This window comes from Rana temporaria, chromosome 6 (assembly GCF_905171775.1).
Source record: "Rana temporaria chromosome 6, aRanTem1.1, whole genome shotgun sequence".
NCBI classification, from domain to species: Eukaryota; Metazoa; Chordata; class Amphibia; order Anura; family Ranidae; genus Rana; species Rana temporaria.
In genome coordinates, this window is record NC_053494.1 from 189,048,304 (window position 1) to 189,065,182 (window position 16,879).

General features: G+C 40.1%; 1 protein-coding gene across 4 annotated transcripts in view; it reads left to right on the forward strand.

The window, feature by feature from the left end:
• Window positions 1-4,756, forward strand: part of MMADHC (metabolism of cobalamin associated D) — a 40,951-nt gene extending 36,195 nt beyond the window's left edge. For all 4 annotated transcript variants that reach the window (XM_040358016.1, XM_040358014.1, XM_040358017.1 and 1 more), the window contains one exon: window positions 4,279-4,756. In XM_040358016.1, the coding sequence (XP_040213950.1) occupies window positions 4,279-4,473 (195 nt within the window). In that variant the 3' untranslated portion in view covers window positions 4,474-4,756. The remainder of the gene's footprint in view (window positions 1-4,278) is intronic.
• The last annotated feature ends 12,123 nt before the right edge of the window (window positions 4,757-16,879 follow it).

Below are 16,879 nucleotides of genomic sequence, written 5' to 3' on the forward strand. Positions count from 1 at the left end.
TTCTTTTTTTTTTCTTCTCCTTTTTTTTCCCTCCTTTTTTCTTTTTATTTCCTCCTTTCTTGGTTTCTTTCTTGCTTTCTTTCTTGCTTTCTTCCCCCCCCCCCTTTTTTTTTCTTTCTTTTTTTCCTTTCTTTATTTTCTTTTTTTCCTTTCTTTCTTTCTTTTCTTTCTTTCTATTTTTCCTTTCTTTCTTTTCTTTCTTTCTTTCTTTCTTTCTTTTTTTTTTTTTTTATATTTTTCTTCTTTTTTTCCGTTGCTTGCTTACTTTCTTTTCTTTCTTCCCCCCCCCTTTTTCTCTCTTTCTTTCTTTCTTTCTTTCTTTCTTTCCTTTTTTCTTTTTTTTTTTTTCTTTTCTTTCTTTCTTTTTTTCCTTTCTTTCTTTCTTCTCCTTTTTTTTCCCCCTTTTTCTTTTTATTTCCTCCTTTCTTTCTTTCTTTCTTGCTTGCTTTCTTGCTTTTCTTTCTTTCTTTTTCTCCCCCCCCCTTTTTCTCTTTCTTTCTTTCTTTCCTTTTTCTTTTTTTTCTTTCTTTCTTCTCCTTTTTTCCCTCCTTTTTCTTTTTATTTCCTCCTTTCTTTCTTTCTTGGTTTCTTTCTTGGTTTCTTTCTTGGTTTCTTTCTTGGTTTCTTTCTTGCTTTCTTTCTTGGTTTCTTTCTTGGTTTCTTTCTTGGTTTCTTTCTTGGTTTCTTTCTTGCTTTCTTGCTTTTCTGTCTTTCTTTTCTTTCTTTTTTTTCCTTCCTTCCTTCCTTTCTTCCTTCCTTCCTATTTTAAAATGATCAGCTACTGCATCTGCAGGGCTCTAATGAGGAAACTGGCAGAGTCTGCATCCCTTTAGACATAATTTCCCTTTGGGTGTATCTCACTAAAAATGCAATTTTTTTTTTTTTTTTTTTTTTTTTTCCCGGGGATCTGCCAAAATCTGATTTGTAGCTTAGTGCAGACTTCTGGGAAAATTAGTGAGCCAATCACAATTTTTTTTTTTTTTATTTGCTATTTTTTTTTCTCTCCACAAAAGTTACCCTTTACCTCCTCTTCACATCCAGATTCATAAAAAAAAACACTTTAGAATGATTCTGAGGCTGTTGTGTTGGAATTGTATCACTTTTGGGCTTGAAAACATGACCCCCGTGAATTGACTGTTGGTGGAGAATCTCCCAAACATTCTCCGTCCGCACTGCTGTAGACACCACTGAATGGGAATTCTTTCCCGTCATGTAGGGACGCCTAAGTGAAAGTGACATGCCGACAAAATAACGGTAACCAGATTGCATTGCGGTCCACTTGTCGGATACAAAAACTTTTGAGAGTTGTTTCAAATATATTTTACCGTACTTTAAATGGCAGATTTTATTATTCACACACAATTATATTTTCACACGTTTTACCTGTAACCAACATACAAGCCATGTCATTTTCTTTTCATTGGATTTCCCTTTGCACAGTTCCTTGCTGTGCTGCGTTCTTCTGGCCCCTGACACTTTTTTAGAATTTCACCAGATATTTGAGCTTTATGCATGCAGACAGAATAGTGCTGGAATTGGTTAGCCTGTGAGTAGTTACTAGCCATGCACAGTGCAGCTCACTGTAGCTACATGAGGGAAGCAACAAACCGATATACAAGTGACAATGGTTTAAAAAGTTAAGGAAACATTAGTTGAGGACCCAAACTGTTTCCCTTTAGCCCCGTTACACACAATCGGACCGATCGGGTCTGTTTTTCAGGCAGACCTGATTGGACCTTTCACTGTCATCTAACGGGGAGGTGGGTGTTAGTGGACGTGTCCACTGACATCCGACAAAAAATCGCTGAATACATACAGATGGCGATACATTCGCCATCCATCCAGCGGGTCGAATCGGATGACACTCAGATGGAAACAAACATGCAGTCCATCCGACTGCCCCATAGAGGAGAGCGGGCTGTGTCCCCTGTCCGCTGTGTCCCCTGTCCGCTGTGTCCCCTGTGTCCCCTGTCCGCTGTGTGGGGATCAGCGGAGAGATCCCCTGCTTAGACGGGTTTTTTACCTTCATGCAAACTGTAATTTTTCTAACTTTTGAAAATGCCAGTAAAAGCCGTGTCAGAAAATTTCAATCTGGTAGGTTGGCAAAACTGGTATTCAATAGGATTGAGGTCAGGACTCTGCAGGCCACTTGAGAGTGTGTGTGTGTGTGTGTGTGTGTCAGGGTGGCTATATAAATCAATAATTTCTTCTTCTTTTTTTTTTTTTTTTTTTTTTTTAATCTAATCATCAGATTTTTTTGTTTCAAATCAATTATTTTATCATATTTTTACTCCAAAAGCATTTTATTAACCACTTAACCCCCGGACCATATTGCTGCCCAAAGACCAGAGTACTTTTTGCGATTCGGGACTGCGTCGCTTTAACAGACAATTGCGCGGTCGTGCGACGTGGCTCCCAAACAAAATTGGCGTCCTTTTTTTCCCACAAATAGAGCTTTCTTTTGGTGGTATTTGATCACCTCTGCGGTTTTAATTTTTTGCGCTATAAACAAAAATAGAGCGACAATTTTGAAAAAAATAAATATTTTTTACTTTTTGCCATAATAAATATCCCCCAAAAATATATAAAAAAAACATTTTTTTCCTCAGTTTAGGCCGATACGTATTCTTCTACCTATTTTTCGTAAAAAAAAAAAATCGCAATAAGCGTTTATTGATTGGTTTGCGCAAAAGTTATAGCGTTTACAAAATAGGGGGTATTTTTATGGCATTTTTATTAATATATTTTTTTTACTAGTAATGGCGGCGATCAGCGATTTTTTTTTTTTCGGTATTGCGACATTATGGCGGACACTTTTGACACATTTTTGGGACCATTGGCATTTTTATAGCGATCAGTGCTATAAAAATGCATTGGATTACGATAAAAATGCCACTGGCAGTGAAGGGGTTAAGTATGCCTGGGTGTGTTCTTACTGTGGGGGGGGGGTGGCCTCACTAGGGGAAACACTGATCCTCTGTTCATACATTGTATGAACAGAAGATCAGCGTTTCCCCCGCTGACAGGACCGGGTGCTGTGTGTTTACACACACAGCTCCCGTTCCCCGCTCTGTAACGAGAGATCGCGTGTGCCCGGCGGCGATCGCGCCCGCTGGGCACACGCACGGGAGTCGGGGGCGAGCGGGGGGCGCGCGCCCCTAGTGGCGGCTGGAAGAGAGGACGTTATACTACGTGCTCTCGCCCAGCAGAGCCAACTTGCCGACGTAGAATGGCGGTGCGCGGTCGGCAAGTAGTTAAAATACACTTATCTAAACATAGTTTTCCATTTTAAGATACAGTAATAATTTAGTTTATTCAGCATTAAATGGAGCTTGGTTATGTGGCATGAGGCTGCATATTCTGCAATGTTTAAATTTTTTGGTAAACTCATTCAATGAATCCAATATAACAACATGTACTGCATTGATGCATTCACACAATTTTACAGTAACCATGAGATAAACCAAAGTTCAGAAATGTTGCTTTATCCCTTTGTTTTGCAAATCTATGTACACTGCAAACTGTATTATTGAATAGGTTCTGATATTGCCGTTTTACTAACCGAACAGCCTTATTCTAAATGGGAAACCTTAATTTTGTTTGCAAATATTAAAGATTCTAACTATAGTAAAACCTTGGTTTGAGAGCGTTTTGCAAGATGAGCAAAATGTTTTAATACATTTCCTTGATATACAAGCGATGTCTTGATATAAGAGTAGCGTCATGTGACATCCGAGTATAAAAAAGAAGAGGAGCTTCTAAGTGTAGCAATATGGTTACATTTAATGAAGGTACAACATTTAGCAACTTATTGCTACACTTAGAGGTGCCTCTCTTCTCTTTTATACTCTGTAAAAAAAATGCTTTGATATACAAGTGCTTTGGATTACAAGCGTGTTTCTGGAAGGAATTATACTCTCAAACCAAGATTTTACTGTACCAGTAAGAAGAATTCCTTATATTTAAAGAGCACCTGTCATTTCAGATCCATCATGGCAGCGCCTGTTGGCGGCATCCATTCACCTGCTGCCGCCACGTCCCTCGCCTTGTTTTGTCACTGCCGCATCACCAGCCGTCCTATTATAGTGAATGGGACTGTCGGTGAGTCCGCAGCGGGTCAGAGGAGGAGATGACAGTTGAACTTTATAAATTATGATTTAATTCAAGCCTTTTTACTAGTGATTTAAATCAAATCCACCCTGGTATTTGTGATGGAAAATGTTTATATATAATATTTTATTTATAACTTTTTTTACTTTTTTTTTTTTTTCTTTACAGTATTTTGGTCCATACACAAATAACACTCTATATGAAACGGACGAACGCTATCGGCACCTTGGATTCCGGGTGGAGGATCTCGGCTGCTGTAAAGTAATTCGCCATAATGTCTGGGGAACGCACGTTGTAGTAGGAAGTATTTTCACAAATGCTCCTCAGGACAGCGCCATCATGAGGAAGTTGGGAGAACACTAGAAGCCGTTGTGGAATTTCTAAAACCAGTCATTACCTCATACTGATTGGTTTTCTTATTGGCTGGTGATGATGGAAGCCTTAATTGTGGACAAAAAAAAAAAAAACTGTGCAATTTATATTTAAATGTAACTTTTATTTATGAGAAGAACCATCGATGGAACCATAATCTGTGTAAATGATGTAACGGGTGACAGTTCTCTTTGTAAAACAATGAAATGTTTCACACTGTCCGTTGTGAAAGGTTTTGGAGAATTCATATCAAATAAATGTGTTTTACAAAGTGCTCAGTAATTTTATATAATTTTGTCATTTAAAAACAAAAAATCCCAGAGAAGCATTTGCATTCCATATATACAACACCTGGGCAAAAGTATGGAATCGCCACTCTTGGAAAATGTTCACTCAATTGTTTAATTGTGTAGAAAAAAGATAATCGCAGACATGCCTCAAACTATTTTCACTTAACATTCCAACCTTATGGCTTTAAGAAACGCACTTCAAAAAATTTAAAAAGAAAGAAAACTGTAGTCAATTGCAGCTGTTTTTGCAGATCAAGCAGAAGAAAAAAAATATGGAATCACTAAATTCTGAAGAAAATATGGTGGGGGGAAAACACAGTACACCACACCACTAGTACTTTGTTGCACCACCTCTGGCTTTTATAACAGCTTGAATTCTCTGAGGCATGGATTTAACTATTGACAAACGGCATTCTTCTTCATTCCGGCTCCAACTTTCTCTTATTGCAGTTGCCAGATAAACTTTGCAGGTCGTGGACCGTTTTTTTTTTTTTTTTTTTTTGCAAAGTGAACAGCTAATTTTTCCTTTAGTGAATCAACCCCACAGTGTGAATTATCCACTTTAAGCGGAAATTTTTTTTTGAACATTAGATTGATGCTCATTTTGTAAAGGGGAATCGGGTATTTTTTTTTTTTTAAATCGAAGCAGTACTTACCGTTTTAGAGAGATCTTCTCCACCGCTTCCGGGTATGGGCTGCGGGACTGGGCGTTCCTATTTGATTGACAGGCTTCCGATGGTCGCATACATCGCGTCACGAGTAGCCGAAAGAAGCCGAACGTCGGTGCATCTCTATACGGCGCCTGCGCACTGACGTTCAGCTACTTTCGGAAAATCGTAACGGGATGTATGCAACCGTCGGAAGCCTGTCAATCAAATAGGAACACAAAAAACAAGATAATACAGCGCTAATAGCTTGACCTGTGAAAAATATATGCGAAATAAATGGCCAAAAATAATATGAGTGAACACAATAGGTGAATTGAGAATATAACATTCAAAATATCAGACCCATCCAAATTAATGAATGAGTATAGTAGAAAAAATAGTCCATAGAAAATCAGTGAATTGAGTCCAATTTAAGTGACCAACAGTATCTGCATGTGAAAAGATCCTCCACCGAAGATGAAGTAGAAAGACACCCAATATGTGGGAAATGAAATCTCCTTACCAGAGAAAAAGACCGGGCTTTCAACGGTCTCATAAGGTATGAGGATGTTTAAACCACTTGAGATCCGCGCTATAGACGAAATACGTCCGCAGCGCGGCTCTCAAGTGCCAAGTGGCCGTTTAAAAACGGCCTTTATGTGCATTACCCGCGCGCGCCACTGGGTGGCGCGCGGCGGGTAAAAACTGTCCCGACGCATCGCCGAAGACCCGATGCGTGTACCTGGCGGCCGCGATGTCCGCCGGGTACACGCGATCGGCGGTGACACGGTAGGTGACAGCAGGAACGTGGAGCTCTGTGTGTAAACACAGAGCTCCACGTGCTGTGAGAGGAGAGGAGACCGATCTGTGTCTCTTGTACATGGAGACACAGCATCGGTCCCCTCCCCCAGTCACCCCCCTCCCCCCACACAGTTATAACACACTCAGGCTACACAGTTAATCCCTTCCTCACCCCCTAGTGTTAACCCCTTCACTGCCAGTCACATTTATACAGTAATTAGTGCATTTTTATATCACTGATCGCCGTATAAATGTGAATGGCGCCAAATTTGTGTCAAAAGTGTCCGATACGTCCGCCGCAATATCCCAGTCCCAATAAAAAATCGCAGATCGCCGCCATTACTAGTAAAAAAAAAATAATAAAAAAAATCATAATTCTGTTCCCCATTTTGTAGGCGCTATAACTTTTGCGCAAACCAGTCGCTTATTGTGATTTTTTTTTTTTTTTTTACAAAAATACGTCGAAAAATACGTATCGGCCTTAACTGAGAAAAAAAATAGTTTTTAAAAAAAAATTGGGATATTTATTATAGCAACAAGTAAAAAAAATATATATTTTTTTTAAATTGTTGCTCTTTTTTTGTTTATAGCGCAAAAAATAAAAACCGCAGAGGTGATCAAATACCACCAAAAGAAAGCTCTATTTGTGGGGAAAAAAGGACGCCAATTTTGTTTGGGAGCCACGTCGCACGACCGCGCAATTGTCAGTTAAAGCGACGCAGTGCCGGACGCTGAGATTTCGCCTGGGAACGAAGGGGGTTTATGTGCCCAGTAAGCAAGTGGTTAAAGTCTTCCCTGAAAAGACTATTCCAAACACTGCTACTAACACCAGCATAAAAGCTCCAAGGGACAAGATCCTATTCAGATCCACTCCAGTTTAGCAATTGGCGTTGATGTATTCATAAAATAAAGAATGGTGGGAAACCACATAGTGCGTTACTGTGTAAAAATTGATTTTAATAAAAACAAGTATGCACTTACAGCAAAGACTTGGTAAAATCGCATATGGGATATGGCGTGGAGAGGATGGCGTTTCCTCGACCTTCCGTTTGCTTCGTACCTCCGTTCGTCACGTGTCTCTCCGTCTAACGTGATGACGTCACTACGGCTAAGCTCCTCCTACGCGTTTCATCGCAATACGGACGTCTACGGGGATAGGCTGCCTGGGAGATCGTCATCACAGAGCTCAATATATATAGCCACTTCCGCCATGATGGAAGAGGGCAAAAATAATAAGAACTATGGGAGAGAAAAACGGAGCGTGCACGTGTTGATGTGCGACGCACAAACGAAGCTATTTGCGGAAGAGAGTAATAATAATAAGAAGGGTGCCATTTTGTGGACAAAAAGGAATAAGACACATGGACGGAGTAAGTGCAGCAAAGGAAAAATCAGGAAACACCATATCGACTTCACATAGCTTAAAGTTTCTTAATGAAAATCAACCTATAACATATATATATAAATCTTGAACCGACCTATAACATATAAAGATATACATAAATATATATATCCTAAGGCATATATATTAATACAAAGTCTTAAAAGAGAATCATATCAATTCATTTAAGGTATACATTTACATGATTAAAAAATATATTAAAACATTTTAACACCTATTGATAAAAGGAGGAAAAATGGATGGTGGAAGGGTAAAGCAAGAAATGTGGACAGGACAAAAAATCATGCATTATTTCAAAAACAATTGATGTCCCAGTCCACATTTAACCCATGAGGCCTATAAGATCGCATGTTAAAAATCCAGCGGGTCTCAAGCTGGGAAATGGTACGCACTTTATTTGTACCCCTCCAGTGTGGACATAATTTTTCCATGGGTAAAAACAATGTCCCATCAGTGCTGTGGGCATGATGCTTCGCAAAATGTTTAGATAAATTATGTTTAGGGAATCCTCTACCAATATTACCTACATGTTCATTAAGTCTGATGTTAACAGCTCGTTTAGTCCGACCGATGTATTGTTTTTTACAGGGACACTGTATTAAGTAAACCACATGATCACTAGTACAGGTGATAAATGTCTCAATATTGTATACCTTAAGGGTCTGAGTAGATTGAAAAGATGTGAGTTTACGTCCCTGAAATGCATTAATTTTGCAAATATTGCACTTGCGGCATGGATAAAAGCCCTTCATTTCCTGAAAAAAATGCACCACCTTGGGGGGGTCAATGATATTTGGGGCAACTTTTAAACGTAATGACGGTGCTCCCCTGAAGATTACTATGGGTTTCTCTGGGATGATCGATCCCAGTATTTGATCATTCTTCAGAACACCCCAGTGTTTTCTTAAGATCTTTTTTACAGAGAAGTGTTGATCAGAAAACCCAGTAATCAAAGCAAAACTAAAGAAATCTTTGTCATTAGTAACAGTCTTTTTTGAGGTTAAAAGCTGGTCTCTATTCAAAGTACTGATAGCCAAAATGGTTTCATCAATGCTGTCCTCTTTGTAGCCTTTATCTAAGAATTTCCTCTTTAGAGTTTGGGCCTGCTGTTGAAAATCGTGTAGAGAAGTGCAATTGCGTCTAATTCTCTGAAATTGTCCCTTTGGGACAGCCTTAAGCCATTGTGAATGGTGGCAGCTCGTAGTGGGGATATATGCATTGCGATCAGTTTCTTTAAAGTGGGTCATGGTGGTTATTGTCTCATCTTTAACCGTAATGATAAGATCCAAGAAATTAATCGTAGATTCACTAATATCATATTTTAAAAAAATTCCTCGGTCATTAATATTCAGACTAGATAAAAAACTATCGAGGGACAGGGTGTCACCCTCCCAAATCACCAAGATGTCATCAATATATCTTTTCCATAATTTGAGTTGACTTGGAGGGTTAACATCAATGACTTCTCTTTCCCAAAAAGACATGAACAAGTTTGCCACACTGGGGGCAAACTTGGCGCCCATCGCTACTCCGCATTTTTGCAAATAATAGTCTCCACCAAACCAGAAATAATTGTGGCTAGTTGCAAATACCAAAAGATTGGCAATAAAATCTCTTTGAATAACTGAAAGTGAAATGTCTTGCTGTAAATAAAAACGAACTGCTTCCAAACCATGATGGTGTGAGATGACAGTATACAGTGAATTTACATCAGCAGTAGCTAATGTAAACCCATTCTTCCATTCACAATCCTTCAATAAATTAATAACCTGGGTGGTATCACGTAAGTAAGATGGAGTAGAGATAACCAGTGGCTGCAAAAACTCGTCTATATATTTGCCAATACGCGCCGTTATAGAATCCAACCCACTAATGATCGGACGACCAGGTGGGTTGGTGGTACTTTTATGCACCTTGGGCAGGTAATATATCACTGGCACTCTTGGTGCTGATGGAATTAAGTGAGCTTTTTCTTTTTTATTCAGAACACCCAATGAGAAACCTTCATTTATTAAGGCCTGAAGTTCTTTCTTATATTTAACTGTTGGGTTATTGGCTAAAAGGCTATAAGTGGCGGTGTCAGACAAAAGCCTATGCATTTCTGCTATATAATCGCTCTTATCCAAGACCACCAACCCCCCAGCCCTTATCAGCTGGGCGTACAACCAAATCGTTACGTTTACAGATCTGTTTCAATTGACCCTGAAACTCAAATGTATTTCTGGATCTGGGAATTTTAAGATCCGCTATATCCTTTAAGACAAGTTCTTTGAATGTCTGTAAAGAAGAGGAAATAAAACCTGGAGGATTATATAAAGAGGCATTTGCCAATTTGGTGTGTCTGGTTGGAACCACAACATCACCGATCGGCACACTACCTGATGATGGTATAGAGCATAGGGATGGACCTGTATACGCGACCTTGTTTAGGCCACTGACACCCATAGGGTTAAGAAGAAAATGCCTCTTAATGTTCAATTTCCTAATTAGTTTGTGGGCATCTATAAAGGTCTCAAATGTATCAAGCGTCCGTGGGGGAGCAAACTTTAAACCTTGACTGAGAAGGGCCTGCTCACCCCGCGAAAGTTGGGCTGAACTAAGATTAAAGACTCCTGAAATATTTATCTCTTTCTTTTCTTTGGTCCTGATCCTCCTCCCCCCTCTGACACCCCTCTTTCTTCGTGAGTCCTTTTTGGTCTGTTGTCCATGGGAAAAAAACGAGGTGACTGGTTCCTTTCATACACTGGGGGTGTGTCATATTCCCGCCTGAACCTTCTTGAATGGTCAATATATTCTTCAGGATGTCTAGATGTACTAGGTTCATCCACCACATCATTGCCCCCATGATGCATAAGGGGGGCAAATCTGTTTTGGACTGGGATATGACTATTTCTAGGGGTATATCCATAGTTCTGAACATTATGATGTGCCCCTCGTGTGTCATGGTAATCACGGTCACGACTGGGATAAGTGTACCCCTGGTGACCCCTCCGTGGGGAATAGTAAGCATTGTCATGGCTCACATGACCATAAAGACCACGGTCATCATCATAATACGAAGGCCTCCTCCTACGAGGTGGGTAGTGGTTTGCACCTCCCCCATGCTGAACGTTAAGTGTTTCAACCCAAGGTCCCTGTTTCTTTGGTCTATTATGACCTTTTTTTTTGTTTCACCGTAGTGTAACCATGAGTATGTGGGACATTAATGTGACCAGTTCCTCTCATAGTGGAATTTAAACCAGAAGAGGATGGAACCTGTGTAGAAATGACCCCTTCTTGAGTAGCATTAATCTGATGGGGCATAGAACCCGAAGCAACTTCCATAGTTTCTTCTATCTTAGCCTGCCAAATAGGAACGCCCAGTCCCGCAGCCCATACCCGGAAGCGGCGGAGAAGATCGTTCTCTAAAACGGTAAGTGCTGCTTCGATTAAAAAAAAAAACACCCGATTCCCCTTGACAAAACGAGCCTCAATCTAATGTTAAAAATTAACTTTTTGGGTGAACCTCCACTTTAAGGACCTTGGGTGTTTTTCAGATTCGGCGTTTACAAGACTAAAACATTGTTTTTTTTTTTTATAGAAAATTACTTAAAACCCCCAAACATTATTTATATATATATATAATTTTTTTTTTTTCTAACACCCTAGAGAATAAAATGGCGGTCATTGCAATACTTTTTGTTACACCGTATTTGCGCAGCGGTCTTACAAGCGCACTTGAATTAAAAAAATAAGACCGCAAATAAATTTGGCCCAATGTTTTTATATATTGTGAAAGATAATGTTACGCCGAGTGAAATGATACCCAACATGTCACGCTTAAAAATTGCGCCCGCTCGTGGCATGGCGTCAAACTTTTACCCTTAAAAAATCTCGATGGGCGTCCTCCGGCCACTGGGGGGCGCGCACCCTGTGCGTCCCCGAGATGCCGATGCGCGTATTGCGATATATTTTTTTTTTTTCTACCAAAAATATGTAGAATACATATCGGCCTAAACTGAGAAAAATATATATATATTTTTTTAAAAAAATTGGATATTTTTTATAGCAAAAAATAAAAAATATTGTGTTTTTTTTTTTTTTTTAAATTGTCAGTCTTTTTTTGTTTATAGCGCAAAAAATAAAAATCGCAGAGGTGATCAAATACCACCAAAAGAAAGCTCTATTTGTGGGAAAAAAAGGACGTCAATTTTGTTTGGGAGGCACGTCGCATGACCGCGCAATTTTAATTTAAAGTGATGCAGTGCTGAAAGCTGAAATTTCGCCTGGGAAGGAAGGGGGTATATGTGCCCAGTAAGCAAGTGGTTAAGCCACACATGTGAGACATCCCTGTGATCGTTAGAGCGAGAGCAATAATTCTAGCCCTAGACCTCATCTGTAACTCAAAACCTGTAGAATTTTTTTAAACGTCGCCTTTGGAGATTTTTAAGGGTAAATGTTTGTCGCCATTCCACGAGTGGGCGCAACTTTGAAGCGTGACATGTTGGGTATCAATTTACTCGTCGTGACGTTATCTTTCACAATATAAAAAAAAAATGGGGCTAACTCTATACATTTTTTGATACAACACATGTTGGTTTCATACAAATTTTTGTGTGTTTGATTTGCACATGATTGTATTGGATTTTTTTACATATTTATGTAAATTTTTATCATTATATGTTCAATCACAATTTTTCACATATCTATTCAACTTAATTTTGCGCGGCTCCTCTTTAGTACTTTAACTTTACTGTTGTCTTTTTTTTTTTTTTCATTCCAAATTATTATCTTTTTTTTAAAGTGCGCTTTTAAGATCGCTGCGCAAATACGGTGTGACAAAAAGTATTGCAACGACTGCCATTTTATTCTTTAGGGCAGTAACGGCAATCCTTGGCACCCCAGATGTTTTGGAACTACATTTCCCATGATGCTCAACTACACTGCAGAGTGCATGAGAATCATGGGAAATGTAGTTTCAAAACATCTGGGGTGCCAAGGTTTGCCATTACTGCTCTAGGGTGTTAGAACTCCCTAAATAAAATAAAAATAAAAAAAACTCCAAATAAAATAAAAATGATTATTTATATATATATATAATCATTTTTATTTTATTTTTTCTAAGTAATTTTTTAGCAAAAACAAAACTGCTTTTAACTTGTAAACACAGAGGGCCAGATCCACACAGATTTGGATAGGCGCAGCGTATCAGAGATACGCTACGCCGCCGTATCTTACCTGGCTTTAAGTCAAATCCAGGAAGATTTTGCGACGTAAGTTACGGCGGCGTAGTGTATTTCTGGCAGCAGAATTCAAATTGGCGGGTCGGGGGCGTGATTCATTTAAATGAAGCGCGTCCCCGCGCCGATTGAACTGAGCATGCTCCGTTTAGAAATTTCCCGCCGTGCTTTGCGCGAAATGACGTTGCAACGACGTCATTTTTTGAACTTAGACGTGACTTACGTCCATCCCTATTCACGGACGACTTGCGGAAAAAAAAAAAAAATTTGACGCGGGAACGACGGCTATACTTAAAATGGCAAGTCTATCTATACCCCGCAAAATAGCAGCTTTACCTATACGCCGGAAAAAGCCGACTAGAGACGACTGCCGCGCGTACATTCGTGGATCATCGGAAACAGCTTATTTGCATACTCAACGCAAACTCCACCCAGCGGGCGCCGAAGTATTGCACCTACGATCCGAAGGTGTACGAAGCCGTACGCCTGTCGGATCTAACCCAGAAGCCGTCGTATCTTGGTTTGAGGATTCAAACTAAAGATACGATGCGGGAAATTTGAAAGTAAGCCGGCGTATCAGTAGATACGCCGGCGTACTCGCTATGTGGATCTGGCCCAGAGTTTCAGAAAGAGGCTCGTTCCTTAGGTGGGGTTAAAACTTATGAGATTTTAGTGAAATATTTGCAAGTCATGCTGTGTAATGTGTATTTGTAGACCCCTTCGGGGCATGCTATGGAAAGAATATGACTTTCTTCCTCATTTTATATTCTGCTTGTTGCATAAAACAAAGTTAACCTCCTGAGGGAAGGTATTTATCAATGGCATCTTGCACGCATCCCCGAGTCAGACCTATTCATGGAGTTCAATGAGATAAGAACACTGCGATGGAGGAGGCGTCATTCAGGGCTCTGCCAGCTGTAAAGGAGCCATTCTCTTCCCTGCGCCTCTATAGTCTGGAATAAAAAGGAATTTTATAAAATAAGGTCAGAGGTCGTTCTCCGTAGAGAGTGCGTCCTTTCTTGTCTACCATCTTGATTTCCAGCTCCTTTTATTTATTTTTTCCCCCTTCATAATTGAGGTGTCATTCAACGCGCGGTGCTCCGGCCGTACCGCTGTAGACTGCGCGCTTGTAACTTTAGATGAAGTGACCCTCGACAGGTGAGGTCTAACAGAAGAGGCTGCTGTGACTGCGTCATCGGCGTAGGCGCGTCTGTCATCAACTTTAATACACCTCCAATGTTACAGAACAGCTTGGATTTGTCCGAGATTCGTTTTTCTGATTGCTTCAGCGTTGTGCTTGTTCTATCTCTTTTAGATTTTTGTTATCTTCATTTTTAAATATCCAGGCAGATGTAAAAAAATAAATAAAATTAATGCAGATTCATACCTCCCAACCGTCCCGGATTCCCCGTGATCCTCCCGCAAATTAAAGTGTGTCGCAACATTTGGTGGGGTGACATTCCGTGCCTCCATGTTTGTTTTCGTTTCCCGCCGCCAGGTTTGAGTCCGTTGCCCTGTGATTGGGCGTATGGTGGGCTGGCCTGTCAGCGATCGTCTAGAAGTCCCGCCTCCGCACTTGACCGCTACACGCCCAATCACAGTGCGACGGTACAGTTCAGCAGTCATACACCATGCAGCAGGCTGATGGAGCAGACGGGGAGTCGGGACAGAGCGGTATTTGCACAGGTAGGAGAACCGAACCCCCCCCCCCCTCTCAACAACTTTGATTCCCAGGCTGCCCAACCCCCCCGCCCCCCCACGCTCAACAAGATGTCCCGCACTGAATTTTTTAAATGTTGGGAGGTATGCAGATTTATATTAATTAATCCATCATTACATTATTTTTTTAAACCACTTCAGCCCTGGAAGGTTCCCCCCCCTCCCCCCCTTCATGATCAGGTAATTTTTTGCGATACGGCATTGCATTACTTTCTTAATTGCGTGGTCATGCGACGCTGTACACAAATAAAATTGATGTCCCTTTTTTTCCCCCCACAAATAGACTTGTCTGCCGCAATGTTACAGTCCTGCTAAAAATCGCAGATCGCTGCCATTACTAGTAAAAGCAATAAAAAATAAAAGTCCCAAAATCTATACCATAGTTTGTAGCAGCGATAACTTGTGTGCAAACCAATCAATATATTGATATTGTGATTTTTTATTCATTTATTACAAAAAATATGTAGAAAAATATATATCAGCCTAATTTTATGAATACATTTTTTTTTTTTTTTGTATTCTATTTTTTTTTTCAAAATTGTCGTGCTTTGTTTGTTTATAGCGCAAAAAATAAAAACCGCAGAGGTGATCAAATAACACCAAAATAAAGCTCTATTTGTGTGAAAAAAATTAAGTAAATTTTATTTGGGTACAGCGTCGCACAACAATGTCAGTTAAAGCAACGCAGTGCCGTATATATAAAAAAAAAATGGCCTTGTCATTAAGGGGGTGAATCCTTCCGGGGCTGAAGTGGTTAAGCCAGGCTGGATTCCTACTGCTCCGTATGCATGCAGCATGCATGGTACCGCACATGCATAAGTTGGAATGGGCCAATATAATTTCCCTTTCACATCAAGTTGCAGAAGATAGATATTAAATTACATTCTGGTTTTCACTATTTTTATTCATTTTTTTCCATCCTGTATTGCTTCTCAGTGCTGCTGATCTTACACCCTCACTCTACATGCACTCCAGCGACATGTATTTGTCAGAATAGGTTTTTCTTATGGTGAAAACAGGGCAGCATGTCTGGGCAATGTGTGTCAGCATGACCACATGTAGTCCATATCTCCCAATTGCTCCCATGCCCCTTATGACGTCACTTCTGACAAAACGCGTTGGATGGAGCCAGAATACACACCACTGGGCAATGCGTGATTTTGCTGTGGCCATCTTGCTTCCTGGAATAAGAGTTGTTCATGTAAACAAAGTGCCTGTTTACAACAATTTGAATGTAAGGGCATTTACCATATTAAACTGCTGTTTTTTAACTGGGTCACACTATGGAGATCATCTCTTCTTTTTTTTTTTTTTTTTTCATGGCACCATTTCCACATTGAGCATGTGTGCTTAGAAACCTATGGCAACATAACAACATCATCGTTTGACATGTGATTCTGAGGAAAGCAGGCGAGTATAAGGCCTCTTTCACACTGAGGCGCTTGAAAAACTGCCAGTAAAACACTGAGCGCTTTTGAAGAGCTTTCAATTCATTTCAATGGAGAGGGATGTTTTTTCAGCGCACTGCCCCAGTGTGAAAGTATTCATTGATTTAATGGAAATACGTTTTGGTAAGCTTTTCAGGCACTTTCTTTAGCGTGAAAGCGCCTGAAAAGTGCCTCAGTGTGAAAGTGGTCTGAATGACCACTCTTTTTTGGGGGGTCACACATTTTCCGGTAAGCCCCCTGTTTTCTGTGCATTGAGGTGTTGTGTGGTCTCACAACCCAAAAACGTTTGGTGATGTTTGGGAATCCATTCCTATCTCTTCCTTCACAATTTGAAGACTGCTATTCTTGAGTTGGTTTCTTCATCTTGGACCTTCTTAAGCCTCGTCCACACAATCGGATTATTTGATGGGAATTGTGTGATTACAGGCGGTTGTCAGAAAATCTGACCGTTTTACTCTCCACCGGACAATTGTTGTCAGATTTTCCACAGACAAATGTAGGATAGCATGCTTTAAAATTGTCTGCAAACAATTGTGTGTTGTCGGATTATCTGATCGTGTGTACACAAGTCCATTCGGACAAAACTCTAAAGTACAAACACGCATGCTCAGAAGCAGTGCTCACCATAACACAACATTAGCAGAAGTTGCCCAAAGGGTGCCGCTAAAGAGCTGATAAAACATGTTGTTTTGTGTTTGTTGGCCGACAATTCTTTGCCGTTTGTATGCAATACAAGTTCGCGGCCAACGCCCTTCGGACAAAAGTCCTACGCTTTGTCCGATGAAAATTTGTGTGTATGAGGCTTAACTCCTGAATTGGATTTGGCCTTTTTTATTTTATTTTATTCAATGCAGGGTGATGAGCAATTTGT